Raw genomic sequence first — 20,541 nt, forward strand, 5'->3', positions numbered from 1 at the left:
GCAGTGGAAAGATGCAACAGGTACTTTCGGAGAAAGAAAATAAAATGCAATCAGATAAATGCAATTACTGTGATTTTACCAAAAGAAGGATTTGGAAGTTGCATCATGAAAGAGACTCAAAGACACGAATAATAGATGTTAGGCTGTTCTTTGATTGTATCACATTTAGAGAAATAGCATTTGGCCAGTCTATGTATATTAAGAGGACTGGACCACAAAACTTGCTGATTACATCAGGAGTTTATTCTCAGAACTGGAAGAACTTATTGCACACAATCTTTTTAGCTAATGTTTTTTGATGCAAGTTGAAAGTGAAGGAAAAGATAGTTTCCCTAAGATACTCTAGGAGAATGTTTTTCATTGTTTCCTGAATAATACAGAGCCAAACATGCACACAGACACAGGTATAAACCTTCTTGAGGAAGGCCATAATTAATACAATGAACAAAGTGTGATGTGTTCTAGTGATTGAGTGAAGTCAGATATTGATTGATCAATAAATGAGGAAAATATTTTTAGAATTTTACTTCCTTAGAATATATGTAGTCTGGTTTCAGTGTGAAATGGATATTTTTAGACACACATAGTCTTAAATTTCTCTGAAGAGATTAGAAAATGAGGTCCGTTTTGCATTTTATGCTCTTTTAGAAAGAGTGATGTTTGAGTATCTACTTTTATTTTATTTTTATAGCTTCAGATTTCTTTTTTATCTCATTGAAACATTCAAGATTGAAAAAGTCTGAAAAAAGCCATGTTCTATTAAAACATACTGATCTTGCCAAATCAGGCATTGTCATCAATCATGCATCAGAAGGGAATAAGGGAAGTGTGTTCTTTGTCTTCCTCTCTCCGCTCATTAGCATCACTTGGTGAGTCAGTCACACTCATGTGGGCACAGTGACAGTCCCACAGGTATGCACGCCCTACACAAGGAAGTTGCATCTAACCTTGGGCTCACTGTACAGTTTAATGAAGTTCGTTTTGGTGCCTCTAGAGTTTGGGTCCATCCACTCCAGCTGTCTTAGCTTCCTAAACAAAATTCATTGTGGCTCCATGGTATGATTGGCTCTAAACACCAGTGCTAGTTGAGATCCCTTTAAAGACAAACACTTTGCAGATCCAATTTATGTTTTTTATCTCCAAAGAATGGGAATTGACCTTTGCAGTTGACTGGTACTTTCAAAACAGCCACCAACCTCCCAAAACACAGATGCCAGCCAGCAACTTTGAAAGTCTGTATACTCTGTTCCTCATCCCTGAAACACAAACTCTCCTAGTGTCTTAGCCACCTTCCAATTTTTTTCCAAAATTTTGGAGTGGTCTTAGGAATTTTTGAAAATTTGTGCTTTAGAAAATAGTTCAGAGAGAGGTGAGAAAGCATTTGGTGGTCCTCACTTATTTTTCCTATGACAAATATATCTTTAGCTTCAATTAAATTTCCTTTGGAATATAAACAACCAGAACCAAACTCAAATTCCTTAATGAACTCAATGGCCAGACTCCTCATGGCTTTGAAAGTTAAAGTGTCAATGCAAAGCAAAAGGAAAGAAGACAACAATACCTGCGAAGTTGAATACAAACCTCTCAATTTATCAAAAAAGATCTTATTGTAAATGGCTTAGTTTTAGCAAGAATTTTGATGTAGTTACTAAGGGAGATAGATTGCCTTTATAAATAGTTGCAGTTAGCACTCAAATACTGAGACATCAATAAAACAACCTAGATAAATGTCAGTAGAGTTCTGTTCCTAGCAACAGTATCTGTTGATTTTATTTTTTGCGTTCAGTTAAAAATGAACACTGAAAGAATTCTGAGTGTCCTGATTCATATTATTAATAGGGAATTTAAATGGGCACAGCTGCTAAAAGCTCCATTAAAAGAAACTGTTCAATGACAGAATTATAATCAAGATTTTTCTTTATGAGTGTTTCTGAAAAGTCCAGAGGCACAAAGGAAACAGTCTATACAAGTGTAGCTACACCAATTTGCTGGAGAAGCATGTGGAGAAGCATGGAAGCGTAGAGAAGCAGTGATTCCCCACAGAGGGGTTGGGCAGTCAGTGGGCCTTATTGGACCACTCTCGAGAACTGGTACCATCAATGGAGCCTCTCAGGAGTGTGATGGTCCCCAGACTGGGCAACACCAGGGAGGGAGCAGCAGCGCTAAGGGGCTATTCATATATTCTGCAGAAAAGCAATTACACAGTCTATTCTTGAGCATTTTTCCAAATATTTAACAACTGAGGCAGACTTGTACGTACAAAACCTTTCTTCCATCTGCCATTTTTGTGCTAAATGTGTGGGGTTTTTTTGCAGCAGGTTCATTCCATAGTAAAAGTCGCCCTCAGGTGAAGCCCTGGATAAAGCAGTAACAGTTCATAGTAGCCAGTGATCTTGTCCATGTTCCTTTTGCATTAGTAATTCACTAGTAAAATGCTCGGTGGTGCTACAAGTTACAGTGAAATTTTACAGAAACAATTCTTGAAGTTTTCCCCTAAGATTTAATAATGAAAAATATCCATGAATGACAGCTTGAATTTTTGTGAGTGCAGTCTCTGTACTGATCATTATGTACTAACTTTGAGGAAATCCAGAGTTAAAAATACTTAGTGTCTTAAGAATGGTCTAGAAGGCAGAGTTTGGAAAAAATATTTCCAAGTGTTTCTAGCCCTTGCATTGAAGAACAAAATTACCTCCAAAATTGCATCATTTTGATTTCTATCTTCCTTCTTTTCTATGCCAACAATAATATGAATTTAATGGCTGATAAGAACTGCTCAAAAAAAAAAGCCATTTCAAAGCTTGGACTTCAAGGTTTTAGATAGTGTACAACATTGATTTCTAGTGCTAGTAGCTCTTGAGGTAGATCCTGGTAGAATCATGTTGGAATTGAAGCAGGAGGGTAGATGTTATTGCCTGACCAGATCAAGTTATGTCTTGAAAAATAGAGATATTAGTAGAATTCCTGTATAAAGAAAGCATTCTGAACTCTATTTAACTGAGAATTATCTGTATATCGTTTTCCTGTTACTTATGTTTAATTAGTCTTTTCTATTTTGAGAGACTTTATAATCTCTTGCACAAACTGAAGAAAAAAAAAAAAAACAAGAAAGTAACATATTAATAAAAAGAAAAATATCATTCCATCTGTGCATATATATGTGTATATGTATGTGTCTGCAGCTGGTTGGATATGTACTGTGTTGCAGAAAATGGAGTATTCAAATATTTGAAGTTGCTTCCTACTGGTAAATGTTTCACAACCAAGATGTGATCAAAAGAAATAGAGGAATTGAATGAAACGTGAAGGCAAAACAATTAAATCTCTACTGCTAAGTCAAAATAATAAAATAAATGTCCTGTTGAAATTTCTGCCTTACCACTTTTGTTAGAAAGGTCATGAGCTTCAACATATGGATGAAGAAGAAACCTACAAAAGAAAGAAAAAAAAGCATTTGAGATGACAAAAACAAATCTTCAAATTTCTCCACTCTTAATTTGTAAGAAGAATTGCGGAAATATTATCTTTTTAAAGTAAACTCTTTTAAAGTAACTTGTGAGTCACAGAGTTCTTTCATTTGAGGATCTGGAATATTTGTAACACCCTAGTGTAGATTGACTGAATAATGTTAAAATGCAAGTTATGTATTTCCGTGTGGTAACTTTTACATTTTGGCCATTCATCCTTACAGCATCATTAAAAGAAATCATTATTTATTAAGAACAGAGTAAGTACACTGAGAAAATGTGTCATTTGGCAGTTGGACACTGAAACAGAATCCGAAAAACTAACAAAAGTGATGCAGTACCCTAGAGAAACTGCCATGTTAGCACTTCTCACAATCTTTTCCACTAAAACCTGAAGAGCTGTAAATCCAAGAAACAGAAAATGAACAAATGAATGATTCAAGCTTAAGCATTAATGGACTATCAGTGTGTGTAGCATACAAGAGGCAATAGTTCCCAGAAGATGTCTCTTCAGCAGTCGTTTGGGGATATTTTACACTGGTGATGCTTAAATTGCTTTGTTATTTTTCGCTTATGTGGAAAAAAGGGAGTGCATACCTGCATAGTGCCATGTTACTATCTCATTTTTGATGTCACTGGTACAAGATTTTTAATGGCCTCTGTGACATTGGGAATTTTGCCTTGGAGGAGTTTAGATTTCCAAACAGAAGGGTGGAGTGATCTGTGTCAGACACTGAGAAATGAACCGAGTCTTGGAAGCGCCTTTTCCTCTCAATTGACTGTAAGGGGAATCTAGGCCCTGCTCAGAGGAGGACATCTGCATTACAGACAGCTAAATGTAGGCAGATGGATATGACTCCGGCAGTAATGTGCTCTATAGAAATCAAGTTTCTCTCATGCAGAAGGAGTTGAAGCTATGTCTTCTGAAAAAAAGTAAATTTCTGCTGTGTGTTCCGGGTCCAGCATAATTTTGGCACACAATCAAATGGAAACAAAACAGAAGTCAAAAGGAAAAAGTAGCCCAGTAAGTCCCACCCAAACTATAACTCCCTGGCTATGAGTAGACTGAGGGGCAACTGCACATCATAGTGATGTGCTGGGCTCTGGTCTATCACCGCATCTATTTGTGACCTGACTAGAATGTTCCTCAGCTTTCTTCTTGCCTTTTATGCTTATGGATCCTTCCCGCACAAATCAAGGGGAAAATACAGTTAATACACTTCTATATAAAATCAGGGCTTATAAATAAGCCCAAGGAGCTTGAAAGTTTATACATATCTACTGGGTATACAGAAGCCTCTGGGAAGAAATTTTAAGCAGCACTTGCTCTTGATCTGCAAGCAGTGATTGCTCAGGAGCAAAACACAATCCAATAGTAATTTTCTGTTTGGTAGTGACCAGTCCTGATGCACTTGACAGTTCAGCAGCTTTCAGTCAGTTTTGGCAGAGGATGCTAATTATTGAAGTGTAACAAAAAGGAAGTAAAATATCAGGTAGAATTTTTACCTGAGGGAGCAAAGGGAAGGAGAATAAATACCTTTGTGACTGATGAAAGGCTGAAGAGCCAAGGACTCACAGTGCCAAAGGGTTAAAAAAATTCCTGATAAGCACAAGCAGACAAATTAGGCTGTCATTGCAATCTGAGACAGAAAAGTCCAACAACTCAAGAATGTATTTTATAAAATCAATTCATATTCACTTAGAAACGGAAACTCACAAAGATGGACAGTGTTCTGACACTGTGGCCATGATTGATTAAAAAATAAAAAAGAAGAAAAAACAAACCAGCAAGAAAAGGTCTAAGTCCTAATGATATGAGAAATTCAGCCAAGCAAAACCAGTGCAAGCTGCGTGCTGTGACAAGCAACAAGCAATGAAAAAAATGTGGAGGATTATATCATTCTGCAAGAGCTTCCCAGTACATTCAAGAAAGTGAATGAGCATTTATTGAAGTTGAACTGGTTGCACAAAGCCCTCTGCTGCCAGGAATGTTATTATTTTTTGTCAAGAGTACTGGTTTTGGCCCTGAGCTCTCTCCCATTGAGGCCTGTAGGTAGCTGCTGGGCAGAGAAAACTTTCATCTGGATCATTAAAAGCAGAGCACGATTGCTCTTTGTATTAGGTTGCTGACAGAAGCAGTTCTGCTTAAAACAGCTGGTACTCATGCATTCAATAACTGAATCTCTCCTGGGCATGAATTTGGCTCCTGACTTCTCTTTGGAGTCAGGCTGCGGTTTCCGATCCTGCTCTGCACTGGAGGCTTCCTGCTGAGGTATGGCTCCTGCTCACTTCTATACCTGGACTCTCCACCATGCTGTGCTGCCCACACCCTCATCAGCTCTCAGGGGAAAGCCTCAGGCAATGAGAATGGAAAGGAAACAGCAAAATGCACAGAGCAGATTAAATTAGGGAATGGTGCCTACCAAGTGACCACATGAAATCACCCTGTAACTGTCATGGCTATTTCAGATGGACTTCTCCCAGGGGAGTCTAGGTGAGGTCTTTCACTTGTTCCAGGAAGGTGGAAACAAGAGGCAGAATTTTTGCATTTTGGTTTGAACAGGCAACCACAGAGGTTATGACAACTAAACCATGGACTTCGCTATTCAGGAACAGCCGACTCCACCAAATAGTTGTTTCTGTTTCAGAGGGGCTTTTCAAAGGTAAGCAGAGCTGTAGGCACCTGAAAGATTAGCTGAATGTTATCAGTAAGTTAAATAGTATGTTGGGGCCAAGTATTCAGAATTCCAGTTGGTGTCAAATTTGATGGCGAAAAGGTAAGTTTGAAAATTGTGTTTCTAAGTGATGTATCTTCATAGACAAGGGAAGTCAGGGGGAAATAACTTTAGAAGCAAAGTGTGGACAGTTGTTACTGTGTTACTGGAAAGAGCTACTCCTTTCCAGACATGGTGGACTCAATGTAATCTTCAAACAACTCAAGGACTGTTGTGCAGATAGCATAAAGAATCACATTTTTAATAACTTTGACAAATGTAGTAACTATTTTTTCTGAATTGCACATGGAAGAGTCTTGGGGTATATTTTCAGATTTGGAAGAAGCTGAAACTATAATTGTGTACATTTCTAAAAGGAGATAAGTAGCAAATCACTAAACACAACAACAGTTCAATTGCTTTCAATTGCACAAGGTAACATCCTGTAGGTCTGGAGCCCTTGTATCCCTCAGTCAAATGTGATTGTAATTGATTCACATAGCCAAAAATAATTTGGGAGCAAGAGAAATGCCATGTAAAGTTCGGTGAAAAAAATTGTCATATTTAAAATTCTCGTAGCTATCAGAGTTGCTTACTATACTCGAAAGGTGACATATTTCTCCTTCAGGCAAAGTGACAAGAATATTAGGTGTGAGTTCTGGTGACTAGGTTTATATCAAAGGCAGTAGTGGGCTACCTGGACCTTCAGTTCTTGTGCCCTTCTGGTCATTTTCCTGTTGGGTTGTGGAGTTAAGTCTAGTCATTTAATTTCTTTGACCTTCAGTTTCCCTGTTAGTAAAATGGAGATAATGCAACTTAGCCAACTTTGAGAGAAGTGTGAAGAGGGATGTATGGATTCTTAGAACTCTTGCAAGTATTTTAATATTTCAGTTTCCCATTCCCCAAGAAAAAAGACATCCTCTATTAATTTGTGTTGATTCATAGCAAATTTTCAAACCTGTAACTACACAGTACCAATAAATCATAAAGTATGTAATTCTTCTAATAATTCTTTGTAGATGGTTAAAAATTCATGTTTACTTGTCTATTTTACCATATATAAATTATATAATTTATTCTACCCAAAAAAAAAAAAAGTTTTACTGATTGGCAACAGCTTTGCAAAATGGTAAGTATTTAAATTTTCAGTCTTTGACTTCCAGTTTTGTCTCTTTCCAGTGTAGATTTCCATAAAAATAATAAGCTGTATTGTCATTGCTACACCTTCTATCAGTATCTCCTGCTTGGTCAAGTGTGTTTGCATCAAGGTTCTTGTCTTGTTGACATGTGACTGCTGTAGCATTGTGGTGGCTTCTGTCAGATAATGCAGCTGTCTTGAACTCCCACATATGAGAAGAAAATACGGCTATAGCCCTTTGAAGAACTCTTATAAATTGTGTTTCTAATTAGATATATATTATAGAGAGTACCAGAGGGATTTGGTCATTGTTACAGACCTTCAGAGCTGAATTTTGCAACAATTTGCTGAAGCACATAGACAACAAGAGGCATTTATGACTGCATGTGATCCAGAGATAAGAGATGTGCTAGATCTGAAGCATCTGAAATAAGAAGCAGTGGGAAGCACAAGCATCCTTGTATTTCAAGACAATTATACTCAGTGTTTATCCACGGAATCCAGGCAGCAAACAATAAAACATTTCAAAAGGAAGCCGTTTAAGACATGCTTTTAAAGATATTTTTAAACTTTATCTGTAGTCAAACAACAGCAGATGCTTGTTAAAAGAGTGTATCTAAAAACCAGATAAATTCGTCATTTTTTCGGTGATAGACTGGAGAGTGGAAAAGAGAAGTTTCACTTCTTCAGGTACGCATAAGGCTCTCTGCTGGGATAAGCAGCTCCAAAGGGCCTTGGAATGTTCTGATGGACGTGCTGTGCACAGGGAGCTCTTTAATCAGCTGTTGCCTATGTGCAATGTGACAAGCTGTGCCATGAACAGCTGATCCAATGAAACCTAGTTTCCAGTGGTTCTCTCCCACATTTTTCCCCCTTCGTGTGGACTGATAAAAGATGATCTTATAAGCATTTCTCTGTATGAGGATTTAATAGATTATCTCTTCCCATTTGCAGGCCTATTTTCCTGAAACTTTTGTGAAAAAATACCTTTGAATCTTCCAGTCTTTTTTCCAGTTTGCTTAAAATTGTTCAGGATCACAGAAGTTATTTCAAGGGAACAGACATCACACACGGGTATTGCTGCTTAAGTCTAATTTCTTTGGGAAACCAGTCTAAATGCAGTCTAAATGTGTCTGTCATATTTCACACGTATGCAGTGCCATGGGTCGGTGGAATGAAATTAGGAAACACACAGAATTGAATTGTGAACAGCTAGAAGATAGCTACAACAATCATTAGAAAAACAGTTGTAGATCCTAAGGTTTATTAGACAATGGAATAATTTGGTCAAGGGAAATTCTCAAGCACAAACATTAGATAAGAGTAGCAACAGCAGGTCAAACTTTATTATACGAGATCCTCTAGCATTACGGCAGGGAAACATAATTTCCAATCCTAGCAGATAACGTCTCGTGAACAGAAAAAAGAAACAAAATGGTGGACAGAAGGAGGGAAAACACGTACTCCATTACTCACATGAGATATGTGAATAGGAGTTTGTCAGCCACCAATGAACTGATATTGCTTAAGCATGAGTACTTCTCCTACACACTGTAAACCAAAACAAGGCAAACCCAAAACAAAACAGAAGCTCAAAGGAACTGGAAATTTAAAATACAGTCTGTCCCTGAGGGTGCTGAGTAGTTACGAACCATGCTTTGGAATGTCACAAAATATATTGATGGAGGCAGTTGTCATGACCAAATCCCTCCATATTTTGTAGAAATACTTCAAAATAACCTATATAGAAATGTGTATTTTCTTGAGGTTATATATACGTTTAGTTCCTTGAGACTAAATCTGAAGTTTTGCAGAATCCAGTGCCTGCTCCAATTAGCCTTTGTTATTTAGTAAGTTGTATTTGAGTAACCATTTGCATTAACAGCTCTGCACTTCTCACATATAATTGATATTGCATGCCTCTCTTGATATTGCAATGTTCCCTATTTGAACAATAATAAGACATCCAGATTAGTCTCAAATTCAAATGTCAGATCTGTCAACTGTTTTCTGAAATACAGATTTTCTGGTGTCACTGAGGACTCACTAGTTCAACCTAGGGTGTGTCTGTGAAAGGAAAGAATTTATTCTTGATTGTCTTTTATATGTCACATTTTTATTCGTACGTGCCATATTTATAGTCAGCTTTTGTCTTGGATCGAGCTAATGGTCTAAGTTTAGAACTAATGAACTAAGTTTATCTCAGTTGATAGTGAAATTATTAATGCGCTATTTCTCTCTTCCTCCCTGCAGTATGCTGTCTGGCTGGTCCTCTGGGTTACATGGAACGTGTTTGTTATCTGCTTCTATTTGGAGGCTGGAGACCTTTCAAAGGTAATTACTATTGGATGCATTAGGCCATCAGCACTTTGTTAACATGCCCCAGTCAAAAGGCTGTGTTGTGTTTTACTCATCCTTTTAGTGTTATTAGAATGACGGTAGTATGATGGAAATTTGGAGTATTCTGGGTATATTAGAAACTTTTAATCTAGGCAGTAATAATCAGATACCTTCTGATGCCCACAACAATAATGGTATATATGTTTTAAAAGAAAACTACCTCGTTTTGCCCCCCCTGTAATTCTGCAATGCAAAGTTCACCTCTATGAGAGACATCAATTAGTGATTTCATGAATACAAAAGATTACCATTCTAAGAGTAAACAAATATTTTTTGTACATTTTAGCTTGTTGTTGCTTATCTGGATTCCTTTCAAGGGTCTTATAACAAAGCATAGTAATTGTAGAACAAGATCTCTTTCATTAAATTAAAATGTAAACTGAGGTGCCAGAATAGATTGCAATTTGGCTGCAGCCATCTTTTTCAGCTTTATGCTTCTGGTAGGAGTGTCATGACTGAACATTTATATACAGTCAAAATCCACAGGAAAAATATGTTTTCCTAAGAAAGACATATAGAGTTTTATTGACACATAACACATAAAGTGACTGTTGGTAATGGGCTCAAGCCAAGATTTCAAACAAAAACTCGTACTTTCTAAGGCATCCACAAAAGGCTGGCAATTTGTGGCATAAAAGATTAAAAGTGGTAAAAAATTATTTTGTAAAAGTAAAAAGCTTCCACTGAATCTAAACATTGCTGTCCATGCTGAGTTATGCTCACAGTGCTATGAACTGACCATCAAGGAGAACCCCACGTGTGAAAGAGATCAGACTCTCTTCTTGCCTCAGGTATTTAATTGCTGTTCCTGATTAAAGGGAGTTTAGCCCAACTGTAAATTACAGATGTATTTCTCTGATCTTTTGTGAGTTACTGATATGTTATGATGCAGAAAGTTAAACACAATTACAGGAAGAATAAATGAGGCAAATATACTTGCTTACCTTTATCTCCCAAATCACCCCCAAAGTACAAAAAATACTAGAGACTGGGATATTTCATCCCAATATATTCTGTTTCTTCAAAAGACGCTGACTTCAAAAGGATCGGAATTTCATTTCCTGAAGGCGTAAAGTAATTTTCTGCAGGTAAAACGTTATACTTTCTGGATTTTACACCTTCAGACAGGCCCAAACTCATTAAAAGCTTGGCAAAAACATAGTAAATAAAAGAACTTGCATATATTATTTTTATTCGGTTAAAATGCTTTCTGTATTGCTAAGTGAACTAATGTATACAACAAACCCAGCATCTGTTGTACAATTATAGTCAAACCAATCCTCCCTCTTTCCACCTGCTTGTTTCAGCCACCTGCATTCCTAAACTTGTAAGTGTTGGGATGCTTATCGTGTCAGGGGAAGAAAAAGGGCGTGGGAAGGGTGAAAGGAGGAACAGCTGTTAGAGCACTGTGTTTTAAATGGGTATAAAACCAGCTTAAGAACACTCGTAAGTGCTAGTTGGAATAAAGATGGGCCAGAAACAGTATATAAACTTGGAACTGATTTTCTCTGAAGTCTATGGTTGAGTCATTTAGAGTGTTTCTCAACCAACCATATGGTTGAGGCTTATATTTGGATGCAGCTAAAATTTTTATTTGGTCTCTAGAGGTACTATTTGTTCCAGTGAAATGATCTGCCTTGAAATACCCAGTAGAGTATATTCCTTCCACTTCATCTGGTTTTTCAGACCAACAGCGTTGGGAAAGAGAGGAAGAAAAGGAAACATTTCTAGAAAATTGATTTAAGAAATAAGTACGGAAAGGCTCATTATCTACAAAAGGTCTAATTCACACATGGGACATCACTCTCCTCTCCCTTTCAACTGTGCATGGTACATCAAAATTTCCTCACACGATCAAATCTTCTGCAAGATCTAGGGCCTATAAATATGTCTAATGGAAAGACACCCAGCTGTCTGGGTGGATAAAACATATCCTCTAGTTCTAGATTATTCAGAGGCTCCAACTGTTTTACAGATGTAAGTTTCTTACAAAATGGATCATTTTAAGTTTTATGTTGCTCAGTTACATTCATAAGTCTTGAACTGAATCTTCTTTATTATTTATGTTTTCATCTGGGAATAACTGCAACTTCAAATCTGTAGTGGTACTCCTGTGTATTTTTTTGTGTTTGGAATGGCATGTAGAACCTTGAACAAAGCTCTGAGTCTGAACTGGTTCTAAATAGAGAATAAAAAATAACCTTTAGGTAAGTACCAGAGGGATGCCTCTGAGGTTGTAAACTATGAGAGAGGATCCTGCACAGCATGGCTTTAGGGATTGATAGGTTAAAATTACAGCCTAATAATAGTTCAGCTGGGTATAGTTTATTTTCATATGTATAATTTACAGGTTCCTACCAAATAAAATAAAAGAAAGGCCTTTTTTAAAAGGTTTTGAGAACAGCTTTTATTCTGTGTGTACGTACATCAATTTTTCCATCATCATCTGCTGATACAATGAAGAGGACGTATTTCAATTGTTAATATACCTTATTACAAAAGGCTTGCTAATTTCATTCTTTTTTTATTTTAGTTGTGAGGGTGAAAGTCATGACATTTTCACAGTTTCTCCTTATTACACTGAAGCAAGCCTGCAAACACTCAGAAATTTTTAGAACAATGAAGTAATCATCTCTGAAGAGACTGAGGATGCTCAAGGATTATTAGTGAACAGCCATGCAAGTCTGTTTGCATTATACACCATTACAATCATATATATCTTGTGGAAAATGGCTTCACACTAAGTATTTTCTCTCCTTGAGACATGGTTGTCTTTGCTGAAACTCTTTCACAGCAAGCTGGAATATTTATGGCTTTGTAACAAAGAGGAAGGGCAATCACTTGTTCTTAACCTTCATTGTTATGTGGATCTGTGAATGAATGCCTAGAAAACCCACTTCTCAGACTTACTTTTCAATATTACTCTTCAATAACATTTAATTAGTCTGTGTGTTGTTTTGCTTGCTGGTGAGTGCCATACTCAGAACAAGTAGGACTTTAAGGTTTCAGGAGTGGTAATATTTATTTTGGCCTATGGCTAAGAAATGTAAGCATAACCTCTTGTCTTGAATGAGACACATCTCAAGTACACTAGTGGAACAAGAAGGAAAACATAATAGAGAAAATGTAATATTTCAATGGTTTTTTTTAAATAGATCAAGAAAGGACACAAGGAACTAGATTCAGCTATCTCAGAACAAACAACAAAAAAAGCCCCCAAAACCAAACAAAAAGTTAACAGTCAGCTTAGCATTTTTTACTTTCTTCTTCAGAGAGAGCTCCCACTTACTTCTGTGAGATTCAGCTGCAACTTCTGAATAAAGACCCTCGGTAGGAAGAGTGCTGCAAATGCTAATGTAATGAAGAAACAGCACTCTTGCTTCAAGGCATTTAAAAGCTTCCACTAGTGATGCCTAAGGATCCCACAAACAGAATAGAAACAGAATAAGAACTATTGAACTCCCATTTTTAGTTTAAAATTGAGTAGACATCCTGCAAAAAATGCATGGCTAAGGTTGCATTGATCCCATCACTAGTGTGGGAGTGTTAAGATGCTGCTGCTGTCAGTTACTGGGAATCAAGGTGGAGGCTGGACTTGTGGTGCTGGATGAGGAGGACCAGCTGGGCTTCAGGGTCCAAAGCAGCCCTTGCTGCACATGGCCGCAGCCTTGTGCCATTACTTTTGGTTCTCTTTGCATGCAACCCTACTTGTCTGACCATACATTAATACAAGAGTTCTCCTCTCATTGCCACCTGGCTGAGCTCTGCTATCACTTTGCTGTAGTCCCTATAGTACTATGTGAATTTGACTAAAAATGCATTTTTTTAAAATTCATTTTAACTGTTAAAATTGACTTAGTTTCTATTTCTATGGCATTCTTGACGTGTTGCTTATTTAGAGCTAACAACATACAAAGGTCACATCTAACTTATTAAATCATAAGATTATAGTTGTATGTCTTTTGACACAAAACTTAGGTGTTTGAAAGTCAAACACTCCGGTATCAAGAAATGCCAGAATTAAAGTTGCTTATATAAGAATAATTTAGCTCTCTCTGTGCATTCATTTTATATAACTTTGAATTATGCAGTCACAACTGTATTTTTTTCTTTTTTTCACAATCCTTTCCTTAATCTCTGTACAGTGTGGCCTATTTTAGAGATGAATCAAGTTTGGGAATTGAGAGAGGCTGCTATACTGGGTCTTACTGCTGATATTGCTGCAGTCAGAAAAGTATAATAAAGGAGTAAGAAAAAAAATAGTGTGCTTTTCTTAGCATGTGTGGCCATTACACGTTTTGTTTTTTCCTAATTGGTCATTATGTAATTAATTTCCATCCTTCATACAAGTTACTTCAGCTCCATTCTGAAAACACATAGAATTTCACAGAATAATACCGTGAAAGCTTATGTACAGCACCTAGGAACCCTAAGCACAGCGGCGATAGCATGTATGTAGCCCGCCATGTGTAGCTGAAGTCAGTTCCTCATGATTTTAGCACTCATTTTACAGATCAGAGTTGAAAGCTACTATTCTTAAAAAAAAAAAAAAAAAAGTTGTTATTTGCATGCAAATGAGGTTGATTCCTTTCCTATATTGTCCTAAGCTGCAACAGGGTGAACAAGAAAGAGTAAGAACGATTTAAAAAATACATATATTTAAAATTGAAGTTAACTATGATACAAAGAACTGAGTGTATTGTAGCTATTAAAATGTAAACTAAAGAAAAATATGTGATCAGGTCATTTTCTGTCAGAAGTTTTAAGGGAAAACAAATGTTTCTGAACATATTTTCTCCTACCCACCCCAAATTTCTGCAAATATAAGATAACTCAGACCCACAAAATCACAGACTAAATCATGTTGAAAGATATCTCTCAAGATCACTTAATCCAGTCTCCTGCTCAGAGCAGCACCAACTTCAAAGTTAGATCAAGTTGTTCAGAGTTTTAGCCAGTTGAGTTTTAAAACTTTACAAGGATGGAAATTTCACCATCTCTCTAGCTCTTAACCACTGTGAAAAATTTTCTCCTGATATGCAGTTGAAATTTCCATTGCTCAAATCTATGACAATCTTGTCCTTTCACTGTGTACCTCTGAAAAGACTCATGCCCCATCTTTTCCAACACCTCCTACTTTAGTCTTTTAACTGAAGTTTAGTACTTTCTTTTTGTCCTTTCTCTAAAGTTTTTTTGTCCTTTCTGTAAAGTAAAAATGAAGAAAGTTGAGATTTATTTTTTGTCCTTTCTGCAGTTGAATTCCTATTTCAAACCATAAACAACTTGTTGCACCTCACAAGAAAAAAACTAATTATCATGTAATAAATAATCAGCTTACTTTTCACAATTTTACATGCTTTTCTATGGAAATAAAATGTTTTCGTATTCATAGTCATGGTTCATAGTAAAATAAGGCCACAAGGGACTTCAGGATATGGCTAGTCCATTCTCCTGCCTCCAGCCAGGCTCAGCAACCAACCAGGACTACAGCAGAGCATCTGATGCAAAAGATCTTAAGGAAGAATTGGGCAGTTTAGAAATCCACCCACAGCTGATGTTCATGCATTAGTAACTTTTCGCCACTGATAAGTCTGCCTTTCCCTTGGTGACTTGAGATGTTAGTCCAGGATTAGCCAGATATGGCCAACTTTGAGTGACTATAGTGCAGTCCATCCCTTCTCTTTTCCTTTTCCACTGGATGACACTGATGGGAAGAGGAAGAGGCAGCAATGATCGTAGCACTTCCTGCCAACAGACAGAGTAACATCAGCCCTGCATTGCTGGTGGGGATAAATGGAAGAGGTGGGAGGGAACATGGACCCCCAGTTTCCTCCTGCCATTCCTATTTGTCCCCACCATCTTATCCAACAAATGTACAAAGACCAACTGGAAATAGGCACCTGCTAGTATTTTTCCACTTGAATATCCCAACATTGGCAAGCACACGTCCACCTATGTGTCTGACTTTCACATGCCACTGCTTGGATTGATACCTAGTTGCTCTGAAGTGGAGTTGATATCCGTATGCAAATTCACTGCAATAATGCAAATTACTTCAGGATATGATTTGCATAGCTTGTCACTCATATGCTTAAAAAACATGCTGGCTATGAGTGCTGAACACTTTATGCTGCTAATATACTCTGATTTTAAAGGGACAGTTCGATACCTAGATGAAGCTGATGAAAGAAAGAAACAAAAAAAAATGGTTTATTCATCTTCAGTGTAACTCAGTGGTAACAAAGCAATGAATTTAACAAGATTGAGCTTACACCAGTTACACATTCATTCTACATTATTTCTTGTCCATTAGAACACTCATCATATTGCTTTGATTCCACATTTACTAATTATTTTTGTAAGGTGGTGGTCATTAACAGTTGAATGTCAATGTTACACATACTCTAATAAAACAACCTGCAGGATGTTTAATTTTGAACATATTACCTTCCATGGATGTTGTTTTAACAGATGTCCTGTTAAGATAACAGAGAAATTAAATTACTTTTCAAGTCAAAGCATCTGGTTAACTTTGTAGGTAAATGCCTTTGAGCGATAAATCCGACCAGGGTTTTCAGATAAATAGCTATCAACATGTTTTAAGTAAATGACTTTATTTTTTCACTTCTATTACTCAGGGCAGACTTGACATGCTCGATCATATATCTAACAGATGAAAATTGAAAATGGTGCTGGCAACCAACAGTGCTAGGTTATTCTGAGGGTAGTTTCATGGGTAGATACTATTAAGCATGCTTATGGTTTCAAATAATTTAGTTTTGCAGCAATTTTTAGACCTCAAGATCTTTACCAGCTAGAAGATTACCGATTATAAAATTTAAACTGTTTATTACTGTAGACATAGCATATGGTGAAAAACATTTAGATAAAAGTGGAATTTTTCATCCCTTTAACGCTGAAGCAAATTGTGATAGGAAATCATTCAAAGTATGGAAAAGTATGATATATAGTTGTATAGATTTTGGTTATTGTACAAAGTTTATATTTTAAAATTCTGGGATATATTGTATGTTGAGTTAATGAATAAACATACATCTGCATATTGATTTATATTGGCACATTTTTCCCATAATCTAATAGTTATGCACTGAGTACAGAAACACATGAAAATGAGTGAGTGTAGTGACTGATCAGATAATAACTCCATATGATAATTTACATATGTGTGTACACATTGTATAAATACCATATATATGTGTACATAAGTATTAAGTATCTTAATTATACTGTTAAGACTTAGGCATGTGCCTTACAACTGCTTATAATACAGTTACATGGAGGATTTAGTATGTATATGAAGGCAGTGCCATAGATATTTCTGCAAGTCTTTCAAATGGTACAGCAAGACATTGCAGAAGAAAAAACAAATATGTGTTTACAAGATTACTTTTTAATATTTATTAATTATATTGCAGTACCATCTAGTGGCCCCCATTTGATATTGGGGTGCCATTATACTATGAGCCCTAGACACTCTAGAGCCTGTCCTAAATGGTGCACAGTCTTAGTATGTGATGAAACACATTAAGAAGTGGGAACCAACAAATAGGAAACTGCAGGGACAATGAGAACCAGTGTTGTATCTTTGAAATTCTTCATGAAGTCTGGATTTTCTGAATTTTCTCATATTTTTTCCCCATGTTTCTCATCCCTGTGAGGAGGGATAGGCAAATAACACAAAGCCCTACTTCTGATGGGATAGCATTTCCTGCTCCCCCTCTGTAAGGAAATCACTTTTGAACTGTTGTTAGCATTTCACCTATTGTTTAAGGCACTGGGCGAAAAACTGTTGATTTTTTCCCTAAAATGGAAAATCAGAAGATAAATTTATTTCCAGTGAAGCAGATGCTCAGAAGGTGACAGCTACTGAATGCACGTTTGCTATGACAACTCTTCCGGGGAGCTGTCTATGCCTCTCATAGATAGGACTTTTCTTATGAGTATATAAATCAGACTCTGGAATCAGCTGTGGACCAGGGCTGAAAGGTTATTTACCATAGTTGGAAGCTGGGGAGTTTGCCAAAGCACCCACTCATCTTTTGTGAAAGTATGAAAACACACAAAAATATGTTCTGCTTTTTTAAATCAAGTTAAATTTCACTGTCTCATGGTGTCATCTTTTTGTTTCATAATTTGTTCTCTTTGAGTACACGTGACATACTGTAAGATAGTATTAAACAATTTGTTGTGCTAAATGTAGGTGCAATGGCTAGAAAATACTTTCTTCACATTTATTTTTCCTCTAAATATAAATAAATAAATAATTGGTCTTCTAATTATAATCTATCAGATAAGCTCCATCTTGTGAACCAGGGATCTACCAGAAATTTCAAGGCAATACTAAGCCCATGCAGATGCCAAGGAAATTTCTGAAGAAAACCATTCTGATCTTTAAGTCACTGAAACTTATACCAGTGTGTTAATCCAGTAGGAAATAAAAATTCTGCATTGCCTTCAGTGTCTTTTCACATATGAATAGGAATTTGTTGAACTGGGAAAGCAATGTGAGCTGTGAAGCACTCTACTTTTTTGACCCTATTTAATATTGTCCCCATGCCATAGAACAGTGTGAGTGCAGTGGCATTATGATCATACTTCTTTCTGACCACTGCAGTGGTAGCAGCAAGCTCACAGACCATAAGGCCGTGCACTGAAAATGGCTGCAGTGGCTGATCGTCTTTAATAGCGGTTCATCATCTTCTTATGCTCTGTAATTGCAGATGCCCATCTGCTGGAGGGTCCCACTCCCATGGCCTTGCCAGAGCACCAAAGCACTTGAACATTCGTGGTCTATCTCCAGGCTAAAATACACAGATATATCTTAAGCCACTCCTAGCAGCCACATAAAATACGTTCTTACACAACTTTGCACTGAAGCAGGCAAGTAGCTCCTAGAGAAGACATTGATAAAAGCTAAGGAGGGATTAATATGTTTAAACTGTCACAAATATTTCAAAGTGAATGTCTGCCCTAGTCACAGAGCTGTGCTATGCTTTCTGCACCCCAAGAAAATTTACACTCACTAGAGAAATGTCCTTAAATATTTAAACAGATATTTCCAGAAATGGTACAATGTAACTATTTGGCATAAAAAAAAATATAATTTCTCCTCCTGTAAAATTGCTACCGCAAAACTGTATAATCAATTTTAAATATTAGTAATTTTTCCTTGTCATTTTCTTCTTTTTTTGTTCCAATGAAAGGAATGTTTCCAAAATTGCTACTGAAAGGCAGCAATCTGTGGGATATGGATAAGTGAATTAACTAATGTCAACTTTGATAACTCTGTGGGATTTGATGATGAATTTTTATTAATTGTCCATAATAAACCAGAAAATTTATTCTCTGGCAAAACCGCATTGACTTTAGTGCTGTCACACTGCAGCTGACAGCACACTCTCAGCTTGTTTTGTTTTGATTCCATATGCTCAGAATGAACAACTAGCTATGAAAAATATTTCATCTGCTTTTCTAATAACCCACTAAACTCGATGATTACCTTTGTGAATTTATCCCCAGAGTGTGAGTTCACTCTAGTGTTGATGTTTTCAAAACTTGCTGCTGCTATTTCAATGACATTTATTTTAAGGGGCATCCTATCTATTCAGTAGACTGCTGTACTATGGCATTATATCCCACTTATCAGACTACTACAAACACCTGTTCGGGTAGAAATTGGATTCTGTGTTTTGAGGGTAGGACTTGATTGATTAAATAGCCTTATGAATTCAGCAAAAGTGTGGTTTATTGTGGGTTTCATTCTAAAAGCCTGTTCTTTAGCAGGCCACAGTGTAACTCAGGATATTTTTCTACCACCCTACAATACTTGGCTAATTCAGTAATAATGAGGTGATCAGTAACATGCTGTGTCTGATCTCACTGGTATCTTTAAAGTGCCAATGAACCCGTTTACAGAAAAACTGCTGATTGCAATGTAGAGAGGGAGTAAGATCAGAGTGCTCAAAAATATGGGGGGAAAAAAAAAGTTTCTTCTCTACAGCTAATTGAGACACACCTCGCTACTCAGATGAAAAGAAAAAAGGTGTTGGATTTGTCAGGCTTTTGACCATAGCTTAAAAGTGAAGGACTCTCTCTCTATACATAAGGGTCCTGACTATGACTTCCAATCAGATGCACAAAACAATCCCTGTCTTCTTCGTTTTCTCTTTTCTTGACAATTTTGTGTTTGTCACTCCTCTCTTTTCCTCCCTCAGCTTATTAAAGCTGGACAGTTTTTTTTTAATCTCGACTTTGCTCGTCACTGGCCCATTCTTCTGATGCCTAACACATCCAAATCTATTCTAGATGGTTTGGGCTAAACTGACAAGCTTTATTTTGCTTTGGAAATATGGGGAAACATTGTATTAGAGTGCAGTTTCATTCATGTATTTCTCTTTAACTGCCACTAACAGAATACACTAAATTTTGTCATTCTGTAATTCACTGCCCATTGTAATTACCTGTACCTGACTTGTAGTGTTCCCACAGGTGTTCCTAAAACCTAAGTACAAGACATTTGTCCTGCAGCAGCAATGATGGAGGTTGATTTGCATTAGGTGGAGAAGTTAAGCAGTTGGAACATATTTGTTTATCTTGAAGTCTGACTTAAGGAAATTTTTTAAAAACTTTTTTTTCCTCATTAGAATTTCAATATCATGTTTATATAGGTGTGTTTTTTTCTTTCATATGTTGCATATGACATAATAAATTTTAATGAAACTTTGTTAAATACATTGCAGAGATAATATAGATAATACACAGTATAAAAACTGCTTGCATAAGTATTCACATAAGAACAATG

The 20,541-nt window shown here is 36.7% G+C and overlaps 1 protein-coding gene across 1 annotated transcript in view; it reads left to right on the forward strand.

Annotated features, from left to right (window-relative positions):
* NKAIN2 (sodium/potassium transporting ATPase interacting 2) overlaps positions 1–20,541 on the forward strand; it is a 539,262-nt gene that overhangs the window by 280,417 nt on the left and 238,304 nt on the right. The window contains exon 3 of the mRNA XM_065631942.1: positions 9,573–9,653. Within this exon, the coding sequence (XP_065488014.1) occupies positions 9,573–9,653 (81 nt within the window). The remainder of the gene's footprint in view (positions 1–9,572; positions 9,654–20,541) is intronic.

The sequence above is a fragment of the Caloenas nicobarica genome, chromosome 3, assembly GCF_036013445.1.
Source record: "Caloenas nicobarica isolate bCalNic1 chromosome 3, bCalNic1.hap1, whole genome shotgun sequence".
NCBI lineage: Eukaryota > Metazoa > Chordata > Aves > Columbiformes > Columbidae > Caloenas > Caloenas nicobarica.